The sequence below is a fragment of the Lissotriton helveticus genome, chromosome 6, assembly GCF_964261635.1.
Source record: "Lissotriton helveticus chromosome 6, aLisHel1.1, whole genome shotgun sequence".
NCBI lineage: Eukaryota > Metazoa > Chordata > Amphibia > Caudata > Salamandridae > Lissotriton > Lissotriton helveticus.
Genome location: NC_136067.1, coordinates 1245204502 through 1245230031, shown reverse-complemented (window position 1 = coordinate 1245230031; position 25530 = coordinate 1245204502). Strand labels below are relative to the sequence as shown.

The 25530-nt window shown below is 44.4% G+C and overlaps 1 protein-coding gene across 3 annotated transcripts in view; it reads right to left on the bottom strand.

Moving 5' to 3' along the window:
* RIN2 (Ras and Rab interactor 2) overlaps window positions 1-25530 on the bottom strand; it is a 1094313-nt gene that overhangs the window by 237178 nt on the left and 831605 nt on the right. Inside the window, exon 6 of one of the 3 annotated variants that reach the window (XM_078648965.1) lies at window positions 20965-21065. The exons of 1 other annotated variant lie outside the window; for it this stretch is intronic. In XM_078648965.1, the coding sequence (XP_078505091.1) occupies window positions 20965-21065 (101 nt within the window). Of the gene's footprint in view, window positions 1-20964; window positions 21066-25530 lie in introns of those variants that run through there. One more of the 3 variants, XM_078648967.1, reaches the window with a different exon arrangement.

Genomic DNA, 25530 nt, shown 5'->3' with positions numbered 1-25530 from the left:
TCAGAGGAAGCACCGCATATTGCTCGAGTCAGTGCCAAGCTTCACTCAGCACACACACTGGACAACCAGTGCATGGTACCCGGGGCCCCTCACTCGCTCCGAGCTCTGAGGTATTTTTTTGTTTCAGACTGCACATTCCGAGATGCCCAGCCCCTTATGTTGTGTTGTTGGGGGCGAGTGAGCCCTGGGGGCATGCGCTAGGGACCTACCCTCTGGGGGCACCTGGGACACACTAGGCCTGACACGTGGCCGGTATAAAATAACTGACACGGGCACTGGATGAACTTTATGGCTCTCCGCACTCTCGCCAACTGGCGTACGTGCGTGCGTGGCCCCTATTTATTTGACCAGGTCACATGACCCAACGCTGCACGCCTGTTACGTCACAGGCGTGCATAAGCTGGAACACAACACCTTAGTCAGGAGAAAAGGGCTCCGCTGCCTGACAGTTCGCAGACCAAATCCACTTCTTTCACAGTTCACCAAGACATACCATGGGCAAATTAAAATTACATAAAACATCTCTTCATACAGAGAATATAATGTACGAAGTGACACGGCGTGCAGAGAAACAGGAGTATGGCGAGATTAGAACACTGCCACTCGAAAAACCAACATGTCATGCTGCATGCACGATTCGCAACTAGCAGTACAGACCATAAACCATATAGCTGTGGCGCTCCCAGCGCTATGTTCGGATGGCTTCATAATCAAGTGCGTATTCCACACTCATACATAGCCCATCACCTAAACCAATCCCTATGCTGCTTTCATACTGTTTGTACATGTGAACAGCATGACTGCAGCACCTGGATTGGTAAGAGCGGGCAGAGAAAGCGCTCACATGGTGCCCTGTAGGCTGGGTCTATGTTCTGTTGGCTCAGTGACACATCGCTAGTTACAAGAGCTGAACTACAAATGTCGGGATGACCGTGCATAAAGAAACGGCCAAACTGACATGTGTACTTCAAGTCACAGTGACAGGCAGGTTGGCTGCCAGCGCCAACCACCATGCCTGGGGATCCGCCCACTTCTCTACCCGGGTAATGTGATACATGCAAAGCAGAATAGAGAGAACACTAATTGAGGCGTATGTGATAACAGCTCGCTCGCACATAAGGGGTGAATGCCCCTGGTGCTCCTTTGGACCAGCCGCCCCTGAGAAAGACTCTTCTTCATTGGTCTGCAGTGTTTAAGGTTTAAGGGCTGAGACAGCAGCATATTTCTGCATATAACTTTCAAAATCAAGGGGAGGTGTCTGTATTTGTGCAATCAGAGGGGCAAATTTACGAGGGCCTTGCATCATGCTTGCACCACGCAAAGTGGTACATGCATAATGTAAAGTCCCAAGTCTTGTTTATGGATCTAAGCAAAGTCACTTTGCATTGTTTTGAATGGCTTCATAAATATGGAGTAATGCAACACAGTGCAAATCGCTGCATTGCATTACTCTGCACAAGAGATGCGTTCCACTGATGTTGCAGATTTACCAAACCTGGTAAACTTGGGAATACATCAAAAACATATGCCTTCCCAGGTAAGGCATAATGAGGGGAAATATGTTCATTGAAAACGATGATGAGGCCGAGGGCAGTGGGGGGGTTGGCGGTCCCGGATCTAGAGCTTTATTACCTAGCAGCACAGCTTCAGCTCCTTACTCAGGCGGTAGCAAGGGAATTTAGTGGTCCGGAAGAATTGAGAGGCAGGGGCGTACAGAGGCATATCCTATCTTTTATAGTTCTACAGCAGCTGTCGGACTTAAGGGATCTGTCCATGGAGGAAAAAACAATGAGACTGTGCTGGAATCGCAGTCACCGGCGTGCCGGAGTCACTCACCCTTATGCCCCTAAAATCCCTTTGGGGATGATTACGGCGTTGCCCCACGGGGGAGACTGGTCGTCCTTGCAGGACTGGGAGGAGGCCGGGATTCAGGTGCTTGGAGACCTCTATGAGGGTGGTGTGATGCTTTCGTATCAAGCACTGCAGGAGCGCTATGACCTTCCTAGGGGGAGATTCCTGCTGCATGCTGCCCTGGTCTGTGCGTTGCAGAAGCATTGGAAGGGGGGACTGACAGAGCCTGCAACGGCGATGGCGTGCCAATATGTGGTGATGGCGGCGGGTACTTTCAAAGCTGTCACATGCCTTTATGCGCAAATGCTGAATGAGATATTGGTCCTGCTCGACACGCTCAAATTGAGATGGGAAGAGGGGATTGGTAAACCTATACCGGACACAACGTGGGGTCAACTATTGCATAGAGCATGGAAAAGTACCAGGAATGCGCGTTTTCAGCTTGTACACTTTTTTATAATCCATAGGGCATATTTAACGCCTGGCAAGATAATGAGATATTTTAATGCTGAGCGCGTGGTGTATCCCAGATGCGACGAAATGGGCGCTGAACTGGAACATATGCTATGGAACTGTTCGAGGCTGGGGAATTATTGGGGAGAAGTGGGGGACCTCTTGAATTTGGTAACAGAGCGCGACTTAACCTTTGATATTGCCACATGTGTACTACACTGGTTTCCACATACTCCCAAAACGAAGGTAACAAGTAAATTCATAGACATGGGCTTGGTGCTAGCGAAGAGAGAAATCACGATGCGCTGGAAGTCTAGCGAAGGTCCCAGCAGTAGAAGATGGAGGGCTAAGTTGTTAAAATGGGCTAACACAGAGGAGGCAGTCAGGCTTAGGTTGGCGCGGCGCATGAACAACGAGAAGGCATTGGATACAGCACGTGCGTGGGGGGAACTGGTTCGCTCGCTGGTGGAACAGCAGTCAAAGGTAGAACAGGGACCACACCATGATATGCAGGAAGGTACCGATGCGCCCGAACGTGGTGAATCCTGAGTAGGGACCGCACACTCTATTTATCACATATCCGTTGTCAGTTAGAACACACCAACGCTAGGGAATCAGGGAGGGGGGAAAGGGGGAAGGAGGAGGGGTAGAGTGGTAGGGGGCTGAGGTAGGGAATGGGGGAGGGAGAAAGGTAGGAACTCAATGTGATTAATAATTGGGGTTGTTGGCTATGCTTTTGTTTAACTGTGGCCATGTTGGTTCGACTAGGTTACTAGAACGTCATTATCGGAACACTGTTTGATTCCTACAATGCTTTCCAGCCTCAAGAAGGGTGGGTAGGGGGGATTCTGTTATTGGGAGTAACTGCAAGATGTATGATTGCTGTGCAAAAAAACAATAAAAATATGTTTTAAAAAAAAATGAGGAGAAATATGTTAATTTCTCCTCATTATCTGCAGCACACATGGAAAGAGGAAAACGCCTCTACGGATTGTTTTTGTGCAGGAAGTTGCCCCTTCCTGCAAAAAAAAATCCTGCCTGAAACACTGGCACTCTTGCACCACGGTGCAAGGGTGCCTGCGTTGGCGCTAGGCTGGCGAAACGGCGCCAGTGCAGGGGGAAAGGACAGGAATGCACTGTGTTGGCTAAATACGATGCATTCCTGCCATTTCCCTGTGATGCAGGGCAGCACAGCAGGCAAACCTGCTGTGCTAGCTAGCACCACCTTTCCCATAGATGTGCCCCAGAGTCAAGGATATACATGAAACAATTAAATAACTCCTTCCCCTTTGGGTTATATCTAATCACATAAGATACTTTGCATTATTTTTATCTTCAGGCACCAGTCACTTCACACATATTGAGCCTGATTCAAAAAGGTAAACGTACACTTCTGTGTACTGTTACAATTGTTTGCGATTCACAAAAGTATTTTACTAGCAGTATCTTTACGGCTGTAGAGTCTCAGCACATAAAAATATTGGACAGTCCTATCTTTTCATGTGCCGAGACTTTGCAGTAGTAAAGATACTACTCGTTAAATAACTTTGTGAATAGCAAACTATCGTAAACGTACACATAAGTGTAAGTTTACCTTTATGAATCAGCCTCATTCTGTGCTGCGTGTATAATTCTCTACAAAGCATAATGGCACTGGGAACATATTTTAAACTTAATATTTTATCTCTCATGGTTTTCAAGAATCTCATTGTTCCGAGCATATGCTGCTCGCACTGGTGAATGCTTTTCATGTGCAGAATGCTAACAGTGAGGAGCAGGTTTTTCCGGCTAATTTCTACAGGGTCCGATCCTTTGAGTGGTTCTGCATACCACACATATGTGTATTTACAGCAAGTTACAATAACACGCCTTTATTTCTGTTCAGGAAAAGGGACTGAAAAGCAGACAAATGATCCGGCACCTGGGGCCTTGGAATACTTACTCAATATCGGTTATTGATATGAATTGAAAGGGAAAAATAAATCATGTACATTCCAAAGCTGTAACGTTTTTTACTTCTAACAAAACTGTATATTTCGACCTACTGGTTATGCAGAAATGAAGCTCTGGTCTAATGGCTTTCACAAAAAAAATTACGTAAGATTCAACGTTTACTGACACTTTCAGCTGTCTTGAAAGAAATTGCACCCCAGTTTTATATGTTCTGCCAAAGGTACATAAGGATCCTCAAACCACCCCTAGAAGACCAATAGTTGCACGGGGCGAGTCTGTTTTGGAACCCTTGGGGAAGCATATTGACTCTGTGATTAAGGAATTTGTCCCAATAACTCCAACTTACATTAGGGATAATATAGAATTAATTTTCCCAATCGAGGATATACCTTTTGATCAAAATACTGTACACTAACTTCCCCCAGTTGGAAGAGCTTGAGGTGATGCTCTCCTTCCTGGACTCTCGTCATTCTCCTGCCAGGATCTTGACAGAATTCCTAATGGAGCTACTTGAAATTACACTCACCTAGAAAAAAATTGTATCGAAACACCTTCTAATTCCAAAAGAATGGAATGTCGATGTCGCCTTGTTGTGCCCAAAATGTTGCAATTCTATAGGTTTACAATTTGGAAAAAACTGTGATTTTTGTCACTGATGAACTCCTTCTTTAACTGGGTTGCATTTTGGAAAGGCTATATCGATGACGGCCTCATGATTTGGCGAGGCAATTCTAAATCGTTGAGTCGGTTTGTTAATTGGTTGAATACTACACAGAACCATTTGAAGTTTACTTTTGATGCAAGGAAGGATGGATTGCCTTATTGGACCTATCTCTCTGAGTGGTTAACAATAAGATTGGTACAGGTTTGTTTAGAAAACTGACACAGAAAAACAAACACCGTGTTGCTTTACTTCAGCAATCGGGCTGCGTGTTGACTTACTCTACAGGCAGTTTCTCCTGATTCATAGGAACTGCAAATGGCGAAGGTATTACTACCTTGAAGCAGATATTCCAGCTACAAAACTACAAACCAGAGGTTGTCCACACTGTTTTATTAGACTCTTCCTAATAGGTGCCTGGTATTGCCCAAGGAAAGTTCTCCTTGAACCCCAGTCAGATACTACTAACACCCGGATAGCTTTTATCTCTATATTTTGCCCCTCTAGCAATCAGGTGAGCAGAATAATTACGAAAATCTGAGGAATTTTACTTAATTACTCAATTTTGTGAAGATTTTCCCTTGTGCTCCTATAAAAGAGGCAACAATCTTGGTGAGCATTTGGTGCATGCTGTAACTTGGACTCCAAGATCAAATTCTAATAAGTCTATCACCAAATCATGGGGGTTACCACCAGTTGATGGACATTTTAAGTTTCAGAACTGCACTGTTCGTCCCCAGACCATGAACACTAACGAGTTTAAAGTGGGTGTACAAACTGAAACAGTTTAGCAACTGTCATAACAGCGACGCTGTACATGTGAATTGCTTTACATCGGACAGACTAGACAGATGGTCAAAACCACGATTATACAACACAACAGCCGAATCCATTGCAAGGTGAAGAATGCACCCCTGGTTTCTTATTCTTTGACATTGATCCATGGATCTGACCTGGCAGGTTATTTATCAACCAGCTCTCCCTCTAGGAGGTAGCGATTTGGGAACATTGTTACAACGCTGTGAGTGACATTGGATTACAAGACGTGATATAGTGAACAAAGGGCTCAACGCCTTGAATGAATGGAACAATGCGGCCTCTCTATGGTTATCTATATATTATGCATTTGTATCATGATCCTTGACCAACATACTCTTCCTAATGAATTTACTATTTAATAATACAGATTTATGTATCCATGTAAGGGCAAAGTTGGCTTTATGTATGTAATTTGGCATCCCTGGGTGCAAATATGTATTGTTTGCTATTTATATTGTGGAACCATGAAGGACATTGCCCAAGTTTACATAATTTGACATTCCTGACATTTCCAGGTCAGTCTACTACAATGTTTGTAAGCAGGGATTCGTTTCCCGCCTAATATACACAGTACAGCTGAGACAGAACATAGCAATAAGACTGAGTTTTAGATTGGGAAACATGCATCTTGCCTTTTGAATGCAGATTAGTACCATGTAGGTTATTGGCCAAGTTCATATTAATTTCAAATCATGATGTCTGGCATGCAAACGTGCCAAAATGAAGCACCTGTATTCAATGCTTCCGTAAATACCAGGGCCAGGGAGTGCACAGTACAAGTCAATAGACTACAATAAAAGTCAATCAGGGAACTCGCCAGTAACAAGTCCTCAGTCCAGTGGGGAATCAATACACACATAGTAGTGGTGAAATGACCCAAAGCACTGCAAGTGCAAGTGTGAATAATCGATTTATCAAAACAGCCTTGTCTGAAACACTGATGATAAGTAGATTTCATACAAAAGTAGTCTACATGAAATTCATTTAGCCCAGCCAGCTTTCGCAGACGGAACCTCTGCATCTTTCGACAAAAAAGGCACTACATTTTAACAAATTGGGTAAAAATTGTGTATGGAAACAGACAAGGCAGTATGGAAACAGACAATGCACAATGTTCAAAGAAATAACCACAAAAGCATTTTCTGGAAAACGGTGGTTTATTGCTTACGTTGTTGGAAACAAGTGTAAACCATACGGTCATGGCATTCTCCAAGCAGGATAGAAACAGGACAGTTATAGTCGTCAAATTAGCCAGTTATTCAAGCACAAGAAAGATTGAGATAATGCATGTAATTTGAAACAATTAGAATCATGCAAGAGAGTGAGGCAAAAGAAAATCATGCACATAAGTTAAGGCAATGAAGGAATATAATATAAATAGACACTAACAAAGCCAATAGTGTTGGTGTGTTAGCAACATTAACAGAGACAACAGATAAATGCATGGACAGCAGTAGTGCAACCAAAGATCAAATATACAGCACAGGGAAAACACACAGGCAGAAGCAGTGCCAGTTTCCCTCATATACAAAGAACATACACAGTGAAGGTAGCTGCAGTGCAGGCTTCCTTTATGCCAGATCATTTTGATTATCTATACTGGATGAGCTCTAATAGGAGTACACAATAGGAGGGCCGATAGAGAAATATTTGTGCGAAGAAGAAGAGCAGTAAAAAGGGAAGTTTGTGACACTAACCAGCGCACACAACCTCTGGAGCGTCGAGTCGTTTCTAAAGCCTCATCTGAAGAATTATGTCCAGGACTAGATGCCGATGTGGATGGTTGTGTCGAGCTCTGAAAGTGACTTCCATTGTATTGCGGTGTTCAGGAGGCCTCGTGAAGCCTTATTCTTTAAATATTATGCACATCCAAGTTCCCCTAAGGAGCACAAAGTCTGCTACTGTGCAACCCCAGCTGTTTGGATCCAATGTGCATTGTGCCTGTATGGTGAAAGTGTAAAGAATCCAGGGGGTGTATTACACAAAGTGCCCAGCGGGCAGAACTGGTGTTTGTGTCTGCTTTGCATGCTCACAGGGCACTTAGATAATACAGAAGGGGCCGCAGATGCTTGTGCGGCCCCTTCTGTAACACTCATAGCGCTGGCGCACATAAAGCGCCAACACTATCTTCAGGGGGTGTTCCCTCATTTGTATGGGAGCATGCGCCATGCAAATGAGGGCATCCCTTTGCCTCTGCTTCTTCGCCATATTACAGACATGGGCACAGAGGCAAGGAAACTCTCAGGAAGCGCAATGACAGTGTGCCACCTAAAAAGTGGCGCACTGTCAGTACGCCCCCCTGAGAGCAGCCCTCTGGAAGGAGTGAAATTAGGTCCAATGGACACCCCAGACATCCCCATGCAGGTTGGTGCAGTCACAGGGGCGTAACACAGGCCCCCGCAGCCCCTGCGGTGCGGGTGGCCTCAAGCTCCAGGGAGCCTCATCAGCACAGCACTCTGGCTGCAGGGCTCCTGATTGAGCCCGGAGGGGGGCCCCCGAGCTGCCTTGCAGGGAGGCCCCCTCAAGGTTCGTTACGCCTGTGTGCAGTGACTGACCACACACTCTTGCATGAGGATCGCTAATCCCCCTTGAAAGTGCAGGTGGGTTGCCACCTGCATTTTGAAAACACTGAGTGGCTTCAAAGCAGCTGCTCCGTTTTTCCACCGAATGGGCTGCCCGCAGGGCACCGTGAGTTTGCGAGTGCCGTGGGGGCAGTGCATTCACCATGATGCACCTTTTTGAATGGTGCGCCCAGCCCAATCCAGGAAAATGCACTGCATCTGTAATATGACCCCTGGTGCCTAAAAAAGAATCAAGAGTCAACTTTGCCTTATTTGGTGGTGAGTCATCCACCCTAGACTGGGTGATTGATCTGCCATCAATAATGCAGAGCTATGTCTGAAACTTGAAGGATTCAACCGTGGCGCTCAAGAAGCCTCCGGCAACAGCATATCAGTTATATATGGAACTACTTCAGAAATGTGGTGGTCCTACCACCTAGGTGCAGCATCGACCCTTTTGGTGGGTCTAAATGCCTTGATGTATATCAGGCGTGTGCTAATCATTATTGATTGCAACCTCACATTGACTACTTGGATAAATACTGTCCCTGACGTATCACTGCACCTAAATCCAGGGAACTTGCAATGAAGGACTAATTACCTGTGTTAACATTACATTCACCTACATACTGCCTTGTGAGTTGGATGCAGTGATCACATCTCCCAGCCCTGGTTGCTCTACACTTGCTTCCAGCTGCCAAGCACACCCAAATCACAGTGCCCTGCAACACTCACATTGCCATTTAGCAAATCAGCCTGAAACACTTGTCTTTTACATTTACATCCCATAAACTGATCTTGGTTCTTCAACCTATCATTGGCAACTGCTGGCACTTTCCAAATCTAGTAACATCTCTAGAAGTGGCAATCTAGCCAGCTGTTTCACAGCCAAAACGTGAAACTCACGGAGTACCATACTCTTCAATACACCTACCCACATTTGGTTTCGAGGGTTTTAAGAAGGAAATAAGGAGCTGGCTGGCCGATTCTGAACTAGACAGGTCCCTACTCCTTCTTGGACCTACCTATATTGTCGTACAGAATGTCATTTGTGACAGTGGTGAACTGACAAATAGCAAGTGGTGGAATGTTGGCCTTAATAATGGCATTTTTCACATGGAAATTTCACCTGTATGTTGGAATTTCCATGTGTGCAACTGTGTTCCTAGCAACGTTCCTCGGTTTTCATCAGCATTTTGTAGGCAGTTTTCACCTGGGAAATTTTATTAAATGTCCTCCTCTCTAAAGCAGGAGTAATTGCACTTTCAGTAAGGAAATGGCGAGGGAAAGACTCATATTCATTAGAGATGTCAGAAAAGTTTTTTTTTCGATGGGGACGATATTTCACAGTTGAGAGCCAAAATATAAAGTGCCTAAGTGCAAATACACTTTTGTGTTACAGGTCAGGATACAGAAATGTACACCTGTTACATTTCTGAATGTTTAAAGAGTAACACGTTTGAGAAACTATGGGCATTTGAGATATGTATAGATATCCATGGATATTCTTGGAACTCTGCAAAAAACACAGTTGATGGACAGAATGTAGAACAATGTCATACATTCACCCCAGTACAAGGATCTGGGCCTAAATCCATCGTTTTTTTGCACTCCACACCACCCAGACATGGCTTGGTAGTTCGGACTGGACTGTTCCCATGAGGCACAGGGTCAAGGCTGATTTGCATATAGCCAGTGTCTAACCCAAGGTGGTGTGGAGTGCAAAAAAACGATGGATTTAGGCCCAGATCCTTGTACTGGGGTGAATGTATGACATTGTTCTACATTCTGTCCATCAATTGTGTTTTTTGCAATATTCTTGGAACTCTTCCTGAATTCCAAAAGTCTGAAATGACTTCTAAAGATGTGCATAAGCCTCTAGGCTTTACTTAGATTTTTGTCAATTGGTGCACACTGCTCAATTTGAATGTCTCGTCTAGAGTTCTGTGTCCACCCATGAGATACCTCACTGTGACCTGCTGACAGTAATGTGCTCTGAGCAGAACACGTTTCCAGATGGCAACACATGTGGAGTATCCAGCCTCTTCATGCTCTCGAGTCTACTCTTTTATTACCACTATAATACTTCTCCTCCAGCCCCACTGCCCCAAACATAGCACACTTTGCTGTCCAATGGGTGTGAAGGACCATTGAGATGCAGCAGGGGTGTCAATTAGAATAGTGTCCTGCTTATAGTAATGCTAGGGAAATAGACACGAGACACACTAGTGCTGATAAGCTTCTGTCTGCCAGGTTTAGTGAGTCTTTTTCTTTCTGTGCTTAAATGGTCAATGTAGTTCTGCAATATGCCTAACTCTCAGTGGGCTGGTGAAGGTTCTTGCTCGCAGTCATGTGTCATTGTTTTACTGACTGCAGGGCATGGCTGAATGTCCACACCAGGGAGATGATGGCACTCACTGACAGCATACTGTGGTGTTATAGTGCACACTCTACGAGCACTACAGATTTCTCACATTTCTACACCTACCACAGAAAAAGACCGTGCTACTGGCCATGCCATTGATTGCACAGTTGACTCTTATGATAATAATAACACAGCATGGCCTGCTTGGAAAACAAACATAAAAACACCATGACCAGCATCATTATGATATGCAGTTTCACAAGAAAATTGACAATGTTGATAAAGTGTCAATAACTTAGTAAAATGGCAAAAAATATTTAAAAAAAAGTGGCTTGGGGTAACCAAAGCAAGCATAAGAGGGCAAGGGTTTGGCTTCCCACCCACTTTCCTTCTCGGTCTGTCAGTATGTTGGAACGTCAGTACATCAGCCTTAGCGTCAATCTCACCATCAGCCGAAGCGCCAGTTGCGGTGCCCGTCGGTGTATTGTTTTAAGCACCAGTAAGCCAACTATCAAGCACAGTGGATATTCTGCAGTGATAAGTTGACAGGTGCAGCTAAGACCGCATTTGGTGGTTGCAACGGTGGGAAGCAGAATCGCTGTCCAGTTTTTAGGCTTGGGAGTGAAGGCGCCAGAAAGCCACCCACTAAGGATTCCAATAAATCTGCTAAGATGCCTAAGCCATAAGCGTCCACTAGAAGGAGGGTAACTGGTCCCAGCCATGCATGTTGCAGGCTATAGCGGGTGATCCCTGCCCAGGTTCGAGGTAGAGTGTTACGCAAAAAGGCAGAAGGTAGAGACAGAGGACACACCATTTAAATGCGGACAGCCCTCAGTGAGGAGTAGTAAGACTGGTCTACTCGGCATGAAGAGCAGGAAGGTGCACAACTGGGTTACCATATCTAGGAAGCCCTTGTCGGTATATCTGAGGAAACATCAGGTCTCATTAAGAGGAGCAACTCCATTCAGGAGGAGAGAATTGAACCAAGTGTTGCAAGACTCAAAGTCAGCTGAGAAGAGCCACAACATACACTTGGGGCACCCTAGCAAAAGGGACAACGAGTAAACAAGGGGAGAATGTTTCAATCCCTCAAGAAGAAATCAAAATGTACAGGTCAACACCCTCATATCGTCCCAGGCAGCATCAATAAAATGTATTAATGGGGAAGCATTTTAAGAGAAGACGTGATGAAGATCTAACTAACATGGAGGAGTGAGGTGTGGATAATGGACTTTTACATGTAGTAGTTAGATTTCATCATAATGGATCACAGTTCAACTGATCACTATTTGTGGCTCTCTATCCACCAGGTCCCAGGCTTTCGTCCTCTCCCAACCTGTTAGTAGAATCTCAGAGTAACTTGCATGTAGTTTCTACATATCATCATAATGGCTCAGGGTTCAATGGATCACTATTTGTGGATGTAGTTCTACTGTGCCCCATGATTTTACCTTCCCCAACCTGTCAGTAAAACCTCAGAGTATGAATAGTAGGATGGATGAATTAGATGGTGATAGAAATGGAGACAGAAGCTGTGATGGGGCCTCTAATTCCAATACTAGAAGTAATGTTAGGTAAGGCTTGGGAGGGGTATCCTCCGGTCAGTCTACACAACCATAATGGTAGTGACTCCCTGCATTTACTCCCAGACTTCTCAGGCTGTTCTTCTTTTTCAATGCTGGATGTGCTTTTATTGATGCAGAGAACTCTTAATTTGATATTAGCATCGATGTTATTGAATAAAATTGCATTGAAAAATCAGGCAACCCTGCTATAGACAATCGTTGGTGAGGCCAGTTGTGGTACCCTCCAGAAATCTGGACGTCAATAAGGAGTGTTTCTCAGAATTTGTGTTACAGAAACCTGTTTTGAATAAAAAGGGAGGCTGTATTTTCTGTAAGAAAGGCTGGTCCTTTAAATATGCCAAAAACAATAGATAGGAAATGGGAAGGGGAAATGTAGTCTACATCAGTGAGAAGACGATAAACAAAATTTGCATCTAAAGTCTAATGTCTGTGACACTGTACAAAATGGAGTCCATAAAGGTAAAGTAAGACAAAAGGGGAAAGTCAAACATAAATTGGAGGTACTGGCTGAACATAACCAGAGGATAAAAAAACATAGACAGATAAATGATGTAGCAACACGGCAAAGGAAATTTGACAAGATAAAAAAGACATACTGAAAAGTAAACTAACAATTTACCAGCATCAATGTACAGAAGTACTTAAGGAGTTGGGTAAACCAGGTCAGCCTACAAGCCTTGAGAGGTTGGCGAAACCAAGATTCCTTACAGTAGAGAAGGAAAGGAATTTGTAGTTGTATATGAATGTGCTTAGAAAGGGACATTTTGGCAAAATTGAGACATCTAAATAGAAGCTGCCTGCTAAAAGTATTCAAGAAATGCAAAACCCTTGACAACGAATGCAGGGAAGGAAATAACCAATATGGTATGCTGTTTCTGACATGGAAAAAAATCTGATAAATGAAGAAAAGGAACTGAATGGATAGGGAATTAGAATAATCCATACCAATGAATTAGAAAGACCCCAGCATATAACATTCATTCAGTAGCACGCAGAATTATCCACATCAAATTAGAAATGTATGGAAGGAGAAAAAAGGATCAAGATGGGGACAACATAGAGAAGAGGAAAAGGAAAGGTTGCAAATTAGAATATATAACACAAAGGAGCTAAATGAACGAGAAAGACTGTTAGAAGATCATTATGAGAATTATGGGCAAGACGAATTTGAGAGGTACTGATTGAGGGATATGGATTAGGGGATTGCCCCCTCCCCGCATGGACTAAGAGTAGTGAGTTAAAGTGCTCATGGTCGGAAGAGTGTAAGAAGCTCAGCACATTTAGATAGGTGCTAGGAGGTAATGAGCTGATATGTATCAAACATCTAGGCTGTGTGAGGAGAAATGGCTTTTCTACAAATAAACACTGAGGCTACAGAAAATGTTCAAGGACGTCCTTTGGGAGGGTTGGTAAATCTAGCCTCAGTACAAAGAGGAAGAGGTTTAAAACTCCCTTCCTCAAACTCTGATTTGGTTACAAATCTGTAAAACAGACCTTTAACAAAATTAAACAAACGGTCTATTTAATAGTGGTGTAGTGTATGTGCATACGACAAGAAGTATATATAATGAAAATCAATTGATATGCTTTTTTTGAGGTTTGTGCCTTAATGTATGTATGTCAATTCAAAGGGACTGATATTCACACTGTTTTGCCAGTGGGTAGTGCTGTTCCGGATTCCTCCCCCCTCGAAGATTGTATACTGGATGGCTATGTGCCGGATGGTACTATCTCGCTGTTCTACAAGAAAATGATTAATGACCGATCGGGTCTGCTCGATCGCCTCCGTGAGGCCTGGATTACTGATGGTATTGAACTGGACGATGAGGATTGGCAGTCTGCGATCGCCTCTCCCAAGGAGGTGGCGATTCCGGCCCGTCTCCGTCTGGTCCAACTCAAGATCCTCCATAGAATTTATGTCACTGGTCCCTGTCTAATTCATATGGGCTTCTCTACTAATGGTATGTGTCGGCGTGGGTGTGGTCTCCTTGGCACCTATCTCCACATCATATGGGAATGCCCTGTGGTGGTGCGATTCTGGAAACGTATACATGAGATTATGGGTGATGTCACGGGTGTTGTTATGATGCCGGAAGCCCGACAATGTTTATTGAATGTATGGGGTCCGAATGACTATGACGTGTCGCAGCTTCGGTGGGTGACTTTGGCCATCATGGTTGCGAAGAGGGATATTGCCCAGTTGTGGGGATCCCCAAGGCCGCCTACAGTGACTGCTTGGAAAGAGAGTCTGGACTGGTGCATGTTTCGAGAGAAAACAGTATATATTGCAAGAGGCAGGCCCACAAAATGGGGGAAGATTTGGAATCCGTGGAACTCATACCGTGGAGATATTTGTACACCCCCGCTTACCGCTATCCAGAGTCCTTCCCCATCGCCCTGACTTATATCCCTTCCGGCTGTGGTATATCGTATTGTTCCTATGCAACTCTGCCTCCCTCCCCTCATCTGCATTCAATGACTTTTTGCTCCTGATTCATGAATCTCCTGTCCTCCATGAGCACAGACCTAATGACTGTATTATTGCTGTACTGCCTTGCTTGTCTGTTTGATGTTTTGTTGTTTTTGTGTTTCAAATAATAAAAAAGTTACAAAAAAAAAAAAAGAAGTGGAGAAAGGTGATGAAAACTGTATCATTAATTGGCCTAAATGGTCACTTTCCGTGTGATGTTCTAGCTGTCCAAATGTTTTGTATATGATCACAGACATTCCCAATCAACTATGTATTTGTCCTAGTATAGTATTTTCATATAATTGCAAAATTCAGCGTCTTATGAGTAGATGGCAGTGACCATTTTCCATTGCAGGCACATTGTCAACTTATGTTCCTCAGCGGAAAGGAAAAGGCTGCATTCGCTGATATTACATTCCCAAGACGGCTATACACTAGATTAGAGGAGAGAGAGAGCTGGAAACCCTGGCAAATTTCTGTTAGAATATAAAGGTGAATTATGAATGCAAAAAAAATCGGAGGTAATAAATTAGTACTCCGAGAAAATTACAGAAGTTATCAACTGTATAAGAGTTAGACACAGTAAGAATAAAACAGTAAATACTGATGAATTAAACATATTTATTAACCAGAAGAGGTGATTTGATTGAGAATGCCAGAAATTAAAAGGTCTTCTATGGAATCTCCAGCGGTTGCATAGAAGAGTCCTGGAGGTGCATATTAAAGGGAAAAAAACAGGAATATAAAAAAAACAATTAAGAAAAAAATGCTTTCTGCAGTGCTAACTGGAAGAAAATGCTGGAAGCAATCTCCTCAAAAGATACAAGAAATTCTGGAAATTGGTAGACTTGGGAAATGGAAAACAACAACCATCCACAGACTAAATGGTCTCTGATGTTCCCTGGATATGACACAAATTGGCTTCCAGCGTAAATTAAATGCCTTCCTAAAATATATCATGTAATAAAAAACTATCAGTTAATATGAAAAAACAAAAATACTGGTATTTGGGCACAAGAAGAAAGAGTCCAAATGGTTTATGGGTAAGACAATGATGAGGTGGATGTGCACCGATATTTGAAAATGTATTTAAAATCTAACCTAAGGAGGAAATGCACTGCAAAATGGTCAAAGCAAGTGCCCTGTCTACAATAATGGGGAGATGTAAATTTAAGAAGGGTTTTGGGGGACCTTATTTAGCGCGAGTTGCTTTAGCAGCATTTAAAGCAATGATCCATACAAAAACAGTTACATGGTACGGAAATCCTATTTTTGAGTAGGATGTGTAAGTGGGAAGTTATAGACGGTGAGTGTTTGAAAAGGGTGCTGAGCGTGCCTAAATCAACTATCATTTCGGCATTATTCTACCTATCTATCTACTCATTTGTAAAGTGCAACGAATCATCCCCAGGGGGATCTCTCAGTGCCAGCCAAGAGGATACCCAATGAGCAGTATGATCTTAAAACAGCCATGTCTTAAGCATTCTTAAATCGAGACAGGTTGGCGCAGACACGGATCTCATCAGGGAGACTGTTCCAGTGACTGGGGGCTAGATGAGAGAAAGCCCGACCACCCATTTTGGGCTCCCTGATTTTCCACGTGTAAAGCAGATTGCGATTGCTAGATCTCTGCTGACACACGGGTCGATACAGTTCAAGTTTCTTCTCAAAATAGGCAGGACCAGTCCCATGGAGAGACTTAAAGACCATACATAAAAGCTTGAAGATAACTTGTTTCCTGATAGGAAGCATGTAATTGACATAGGAGAGGTAAAGAAGGGGTGCGCACTGGTTTATTGAGGGCAAGGTAGACTGCTGTGTTTTGAACCACCTGCAGTTTTGATAATAGGTCTTCCCATATTCCAACCAGCAAAGAGTTGCCATAATCCAGTCGGCTAACCAAGAGCGACTAAATAAGGGTTTTTCTTGGCCGTAAAAGGGATCCAGGGGAAGATCTTTCTAAGCATACGCATATTCCAAAGCAGATGCCGGACAACGTATTTACCTGTTCCTCCATAGACAGTTGATTATCGATTCTAATGCCTAGATTCTTGGCCTATAACTTTTTTCAGGGCGCCTCTCCTAGTTCTAATGGCCATCAATCTGGGGTCCACAATTCCTCAGCTTCACCAAACAGCAGTATCTCTGTTTTGCTGGAATTAAGCTGAAGGAAATTCTTCCTCATCCATTTAGCTATCTTAGACATACAGTTTTTTAACTTTAGTTTAGTCGCTACAGGGTCATCTTCTATAGGAACTGTCACCTGCGTGTGGTCTGCAAACGATATGGTCTCAAACCCACAACTTCCAATAATTGAGGCCAGAGGGGCTACATATACATTTAACAAGGTAGGACTTAAGATAGATCCTTCAGGGACTCTCTTATCCACCCGGGTGGTTTGTGACACAAAGGAATCCAACTGAACACACTGTGTTCTGTCGGCCAAGTAGCTTTGAATCCATTTAAGAGCCATGCCACTGACACCAATCTCTCAAAGCCTATCCAGAAGGATACGATGAAAGAGGTGTCAAAGGATGCTGACAGATTGATTGAGGAGAACTAACATTGCCGGGCCCCCTTGTCCAGTGACATCCTTATGGTGTCAGTGACTTACAACAATGCGGCCTCAGTGCTATAAGAAGCCAGAGAGATGCTGAGGCTGGAGACAGGGCTAATATCTTGGTGCTCTCCCTCTAGAGGGCCATCCTGAGATTCTAGAGTAGATTATTAGAATCTGGCGATGATAAGGTACACCCATCTTGTAGAGATGAGTTTTGAGAAACATTGGCTGTGAGCCTATGGCAGTGTTTGTCAGCAGTAAAGGAGCATTAATGAAAGGGCTCTCCCATTTTCCCAGATCAAGTTAATGTTTTGAAAACTAAATACATTTAAGAATGGAAAAAGGGGGTTTCAGATAAATTCTTATGAAGAAGTCTAACACTACTCTGTGGGATTGTTGGCAAAATTTGATTATATTCTCATATTTATAATCATTAATAAATTCTATAAGGAGGTAATACATTCTTACATTTCGAATTGGGCAGAACCCATTTTACTCTTGTTTAGAGAAGGCTAAGTGGTTAAGTGGAAATGGTGGCATTTGGAAAAATGGGCTGCAGATGAAATGCACCACTTTGCATCTTTTATTGGATTGCTTACTTTTTATGATAGAGCAACGTGTTTTAAACAGCGTTTTTAAAAGCAGTTTTAAGGAAATATGGTGTGTATAATCATCAGGAAGTTTCACATTTTTTCATGTGGAGTTCGTAAATTCAGTTTGTGCAGTAGGTGGCTTTTTATTGTCAATTATGGAAAACACGGACTAATTTTTAATGATTGGTCAAGTATCTTTAATTGTCTATGTCTGGTATTTTAAGGTTTTATGTTTAATGGACCATAGTCTAAATAAACATATTTTATGAACTGAACTGAACTTCGGAGTTTGGTACAGCATCAAATCCTTGTTGGCAGTTGAAAATGAAATTATGTATCACATTATTAGATTAAAGGCAAATGAAGGGGCATATGTTGTGGGATTATTATCTAATCAGATTGTCAATTTAATAGCAGAGGTTATTGATACAAATGGGATTCTTCAGTTGTTTCTTAAGAAATTAAACTACACATGCACCAACTTCTATTCCAACTACCATTTATTGATAATGTCTTGGCGCTGTGACTGAATTTTATTAACACTTTCTTTGTGTCCCAAAGTAACATAGTTAGTGTAAAACATATACAATGTTGCACTCTGCGGAAATAAAGCCCACATGGATCCACTTCCGGTAATAAAGTGTGTCCCAATTTTACTCAGAACATGCCAAATAACTTTTAAAATTCTCTTCTGCAGCTCAATCTCACGTGCAAGCAACTCGTTCCCAAATTAACCATCACTGCAGAGCAATATTATACATTAGACACTAACGTATGTATAATATATATTATTTATGTATATGTCTATCTAAGAATCGATTTCAGGTTGAAAGCATCAGACCCTAAAAAGTGGCGCAACATGTGTGGGATACTCAAAGTTAAAAATAACATCATACCTGTTACACAAAGCCATGCTATGAAAAGTCAGAAATCCACTCTTGTAGAAACTACATCTTCCCCCCTCAACTGGAGTAGATTTCCAGCTTTGGGAGATTCACTGACAATCACAGGAAGTGTCTAGGAAATTCACGACAGTCGTAGCCAGTATTTATTCATGGGGATTTTCACAGGATGGAAAATTCAGGTCAGGAGAAAATATGTATAGCTGGCTTTCTCTGCAAGGGAAATATTTTCCATGTGATTAAACCTCTTCCTGCCCCCCAAACAACACATTTAGGGATGTCCCCTCCCCTGTACTCACTCGAAACAAAGTTTATCCAACCGTTTTAGCAGAGACTTTCTAAGAATGTCTATGGTGGAACTGGCCATCCATACTTTGCTGAATAACCAGACCTGTATGTACTACTTTGTATTTTGCATGGGATCCCTTGCAACACTTCCACTTTACCAACTCAAACTTAACTAAAATGGAAAATTCAGAAATGTGAGAATCGCAAAGGGCGCTTAAGATTTTGCACTAACATGCACTATCCACACTTCTACAATTTCTTTTGCACATGGGATTAAGATTCACAAATGTCTTTTCTGTGCACATAAATTGTGTAAATCAGACCTATTGCATTCACTTGGAAAGTTCCCTTTCACACTGTTGAGCCAACGAATAGACACCGCAATTGATTTACTTATCTTTCATGGCATTATGCTTATTTTAAGTTTTTACAATTTACGAAAGGACAAAGGGAACATCTTTTTTAATTAAATCACTTTCCTAACCACTAAATTAATTAAAATAAAAAATTATACCTGTTCACTGCATCTAAATCATATATTTCTTTACATTTAAATTTCACAAAAAAGCCCTAAAATTACATAGAAATAGTAATTTTCCTCACAAGTACTTTTCGATATTGCGTCTGCTGCCTGAGCGTCCTACAATACTTACTGCATTCTCATTAAAGAAATAAAGGTATACTGTTGTCATTGATCTATTGATTGGTTACACACAGGCAGCATGTTATTAGCTATCATCTTCCCAATGTTGGGTATGGGGTTGAAGTGCACGTTCAACCAACATGGTCCAACATAAAATTTAACAACAGAATTAAAATCGAGTGAGGGATCACTTAGTACTCGGAATAGGGTTTAATTATGTGTAAAACATTTCACCTGATGATCAAATAAACCAGCCCTATTCTTTTCACACATGGGCCCCTGGTACTTCAACGAACTGCTCTGCCAATTGACCCTACATAAACCTGTAAACCTCTCTTGGTCCAACAGGGCTTGTAGGTTGCTGGTGGTAGGAACTGGCATTCATTTGTTGGGAGTGGGGCTTCTTTTTCATGATAGACTGACTCACATCAGGAGAGAAATTGGAGAAAGGAGGTGTAGCAAATAGTGAAACAGTGACAAGAGAAGAAAGCAGGGATGAAAAAGGAGACGCAAGAGGGGAATAATGAGAGGAAGCATAGTGTGGTAGAAGAAAGATGGAACCTGGCTAGCAATCCATGGCATTTGGCAACCCGGTTATTCAGAAGCACCAGGGGAAAACCTGGGCCCCTGAACTTATTTATTTGTGTTTATTTATTTAATTAATTAATTAATTAAGTAATTAATTAATTGAATAATAAAGAATATTAATTGTATACATTATAGCTTGCCCATCTGCATCGTTTTCTTTACAGTGGATTCTATGGTTCAACTGCAGACCATTTTAGCCAACGAGTACCTCCATGATCTGACTCATTTCTCCTACGAACCTGTACTATGAAACGAACATCCATTTAATCTTCATCGACTCAAAGAATGTAATGTGTTATGGAACGCTGGGACCACTAAAGATCAAGTTAACGGAAACAAGAAGTCGCAACTGAGGATTCAAACGCGGGTTCTCCCCTTCCGTTTCCACAGAAACGATTCTCAGAGGACTTTTTTGCCAACCTGGGAACCTGTGGCTCGGAACGGTGACGAAAGCAGAAAACAGAAAACAACCAGCGTTCCACCGGACGGGCCGTGCCAGCAGACACGCCCACGGCCTGCAAGGGAACTCACCTTTCACGACTGAGCTCAGCCTGTTTGCTCTGAACCGCGGCGCCCAGTGAGATAAGAATCACTTCCTTAACACTCAGCATAAACACCGCCACAGCTTCACTAAAGGCTGAAAAACAACACGTTGCAGAGACTCAACTTACCCCTGGTCCCCCGAGGAGGCAGGTGCGCGCTCTATGGTGCGGTCCGCGTGCACCATCTCTTGCCGAAATTCTCCAATCTCTGAAGCGATTGTGTCCACGAGCTGGCGCAAAGACAAACAGAGGGTGACGTTAGCGGACTGGGCGAGAGGCGGGGACACGAGTCTGTTTAGTCACTCCACTTCGGAGCGAGACATTGGCAATCTTTTATCATCCTGGCTGACTCCTTGGACTTCCTCTGCGTGGTACTGGAGTGCAGCGGAAGGGCGGGAGCCGGGCGTCAGGGTACAGTGCACAGCTAAATTAGATGAAGGCTAACTATATAACAAAAGCCACATATACACGCACGAGTGTAGCCTGAATATATTAGCGCATAATTTGTAACATAAAAAATAATCACAAAAATAAACAAGCTAATGTAACATTCCGTTGTTATTGTTGGTAAGTTATTGACATCATGCTCAATATGATCATTGATTTATTATTATTGATATAATTATTATTTTAATAAAGCAACAACAACCAAACAACAACAACAATAATTATAATTACAACAACAAAACAACAATAATAATGATAACAATAAATGATAACAATACCAGCACCAGTAGGCAAAATAATTAGTAATATAACATTAAGTTTAACTGAAAAAATAAACACATCGGAAGATGTTGGGCTGAGGAGCACACTTGTGTACTTAACCAAAATTGCTAATGTCTCACAAACATCATTAATTGATTAACAGAAAATACATTTATACTTGCAGGATGTTTTTCGCATTGTGGAAGCAGGAAGACACTTTGGAAAAGTCCTATATAATTATCATGTGCCAACTGATGCCATTATGTCTACCTCAGAAGAATGATAAGCTATCTCACCAGCACTGGCATTAGAACCTCCTAGCAGGTTAACTGAGCGAATCTGCAGCTGGTCCCTTAATCGATGTGCCTTCTGTCACAGCAGTCTGGAAATAAGGGACCACCTGTGCCAGGACACAAAACAGAGCCCCACAGAGACCAGTTTCGAGGCCCCAGTTAAACAAGCATTTACAATGCAATGGTCTTGGCATTGTTAAAGTTAGAGCTATTGGCATTGCTCATGACATTATTTTTATTTATGTTTTGGTTTTTAAAACATAAATAAATGGCATTTTCATTTACAATGCCAATAGCTTAATCGCTCGCAAATGCGAGACCTATTGCATTTGCACCCACACAGGGCCACACACACACAAAGCCACCCACACACACATACAGAGCCACCCACACAGATCCACCCACACAAAGTCATTCACACAGAGCCATCCACACACAGAGCCACCCACACAGAGCCACCTACACACACACAGAGCCACCCTCACACAGACAGAGCCACCCACACATAGAGCCACCTACAAAAAAAGCTACCCACACACACAGAGCCACACACAGAGAGTCAGAGCCACACACACACACAGAGCCAGAGCCACATACAAAGAGCCAGAGCCACACACACACACAGACAGAGCCACACACTCACGCAGACAGAGCCACACACACACACACACACAAACAGAGCCACACACACACACAGAGCCACACACACACAGACAGAGCCACACACACACAGAGACAGAGCCACACACACACAGACAGACAGAGCCACACAGACAGACAGACAGAGCCACACACACAGACAGACAGAGCCACACAGACAGACAGAGCCACGCACACAGATGGACAGAGCCACACACACTGAGAAACATAGCCACAGACGGACAGAGCCACACACACAGACAGACATAGCCACACACACAAACAGACAGAGCCACACACAGAGAGAGAGACACACACACACACACATAAAGCCACACACACAGAGAGCCACACACACACACACACACACACCCCCACACACGCAGCCACACACACACACAGAGCCACACACACACAGAGAGCCACACACACACACAGAGCCACACACACACACACACACACAGAGACACACACACACACACACACACAGAGCCACACACACACACACACACACACAGAGCCACACACAGGGAACAGAGGCCAGAAAAAACGCTCACTACGAGGGAACGAGGCCAGAAAAAACGCTCACAACGAGGGAACAGAAGCCAGAAAAAACTATCACAACGAGGGAACAGAGGCCAGAAAAGCAAGCACAACGAGGGAACAGGGGGCAGAAAAGCAAACACAACGAGGGAACAGGGGGCAGGAAAGCAAGCACAACGAGGAAACAGGGGGCAGGAAAGCAAGCACAACGAGGGAACAGGGGGCAGAAAAGCAAGCACAACGAGGGAACAGGGGGCAGGAAAGCAAGCACAACGAGGGAACAGGGGGCAGGAAAGCAAGCACAACAAGGGAACAGAAAAGCAAGCACAACGAGGGAACAGGGGGCAGGAAAGCGAGCACAACGAGGGAACTGGGGGCAGGAAAGCAAGCACTCAACAAGGCGTCATGGGGTGGAGGGAGAGCTTACCTGCGTTATCCAAGCTGCGGGCCGCGACCAGGAGAGACTCAGCGCCGGCTCGGTTTTAGGTATCAGTTGCTGCGTCTGGACGCAATAACACATATGTCCAATGAACACCGGTCGGTGGCACACTATAGGACTGATACAAATGCAGTTTACGTGTTTATGACCTGCACTTCGTCATCTCACGAGGCGCGCCGACAGGGCAAATGCGGGGCAGCCACCCAAAGCAGATCCCAACTGGCGCGGATGGAGGGGGTGGCGGGGGATTTCATACTCCTACCTACTCGCTCGCCTAACCCGAAACGGAGACGCGGCGGTCACCGCCCCCATTAAGTGAACAAGCCCTAGGAGGGCTGTGGCGAGCTGCAGTGGGATACCAGTAGCCTCGTATGTGGTGTTGCGCAGCCACGACCGGGACGATTGCAGGGCAGAGAATCACTAAAATCCACGCGATATGTCAGTGGAGACGGCGTTCCATGTTATAATGCTCCATTACCGTATATTCGGGGGGAGGGGCCTCCTTGACCTCATGACTGCCTCCCCCTGAGCTATCCCCTGCATATAAGAAAAAGGGGGTGGGGGGTATCTGGCCGTTCCTACCCCCCACCCCCGTGTTTGCCCTTAAAGCGCGTCTCGGGGCCGGTGTTGTGCTTCTGCCGCAGTGGGCCATTCGGGCTAAAAAACCTGGGTCCCCCCTAGCCCCGCGAAGAAGTGGTATGCCATTACCGCGGCCTCGGTCGACAAAAGGCCACAAAACCCACATAGCTCCTCTGCACGCTGGGGTCGGGGGGGTGAACATGCGTGAGAGTAGACGGCGGGCCGTTTTTGATCCAAGAGAAAGACACAATGGCTGGATAGGTTAAATGAAGCAGTGAGGCAGACAGAGAGGGAGGGGAGAGGAGGAGGAGGCAGCCGCAGCCTGGGGAAAGGGAGGGAGTGAGCGATCGGCAGTACCAGGAGAGCGAACTGCGCCAGCCGGAGAGGACAGGGGGAGGAGACCAGAGCAGCAGCCGGACACAGGAGTACTCCAAAAAATCCAGTCTGAAAATAAAAGTGACCCACATTAGTAAAGATCACCTGACCCTAACACCATTTGCGACATTGGGAATATCTTTCTGGAGAGAACTGCGTGTGATCTTACCTTAGTTTAAGAGGACACCACGCAGCCCCCACGACAAATCACTCGGTTCCAGGTAGCGGACGAGTGAAAGCTTTGCCCGGAAGTGCTTATAACGGGTGGGCCGGCCCGCTCGTATGCTGAAATGCAGCAAGAGCTAGAGCGCTAACCCCTATTACTTCATTGGTAAAAACGGCACTTGCCAAGAAAGACTTCATGGTGGTTCAGTAACACCAAGGTCAAAGAGAAATGAATAGCATTAACGCAATTCAATGTTTGTAACTTATTGAGGATTGCCCAGAGCAGGGGGAGGGGACGAGCAGCAGCACCAGCTGGGCCGAGGCCACGGGAGGTGGAGACAGCCGCACTGAGGAAGCGGCTTGCAGGGGAAGCAGAGCAACCGAAGCGAGGACTGGAGGGCAGGCGGCTTCGGCAGGCTGAAATACGGAGGGAGGAGACCCGACCACAAGATCAGACGGGGGGACGAAAAGCACGAGTTCAGGAGAAACAGGAGAAGGTGGCAGCCAGAACGACTGGAGAACTGAGGGAGATGAGAGCAGGAGGTGACGAGCAGCAGCACCAGCCGGGCTGTGGACGGGGATGACGCCATGAACAAAACCATCTTTTTCTGAGGCCAAGCAGAAATGCCTCGGAGAAAGGCAGCGTCATTTTGGGATTCGGGGGCGTGTTTTTCTTTCTCTCCTCTTCCCATTGGCTGGAATGTAAAATTCCAGCCAATGGGAAGAGGAGAGAAAGAAACTAAAAAACACCCCCCGAATCCGGGCTTGAACGGAGTGACGCCCCTCTCCTCCAATGGCTGGCCTCCGTTTAGGAAGCCACCCAATGGAGAAGAGGGGCGGGTTCAAGCCCCCATACTGAAAAACAAAATTTCTCACCAACGAGACTGCGCAAGCGCAGCCTACGCAGGCCGAGACCTAAAAACTGCCAGTGCTCAGCACCGGGAAGACCCGGTC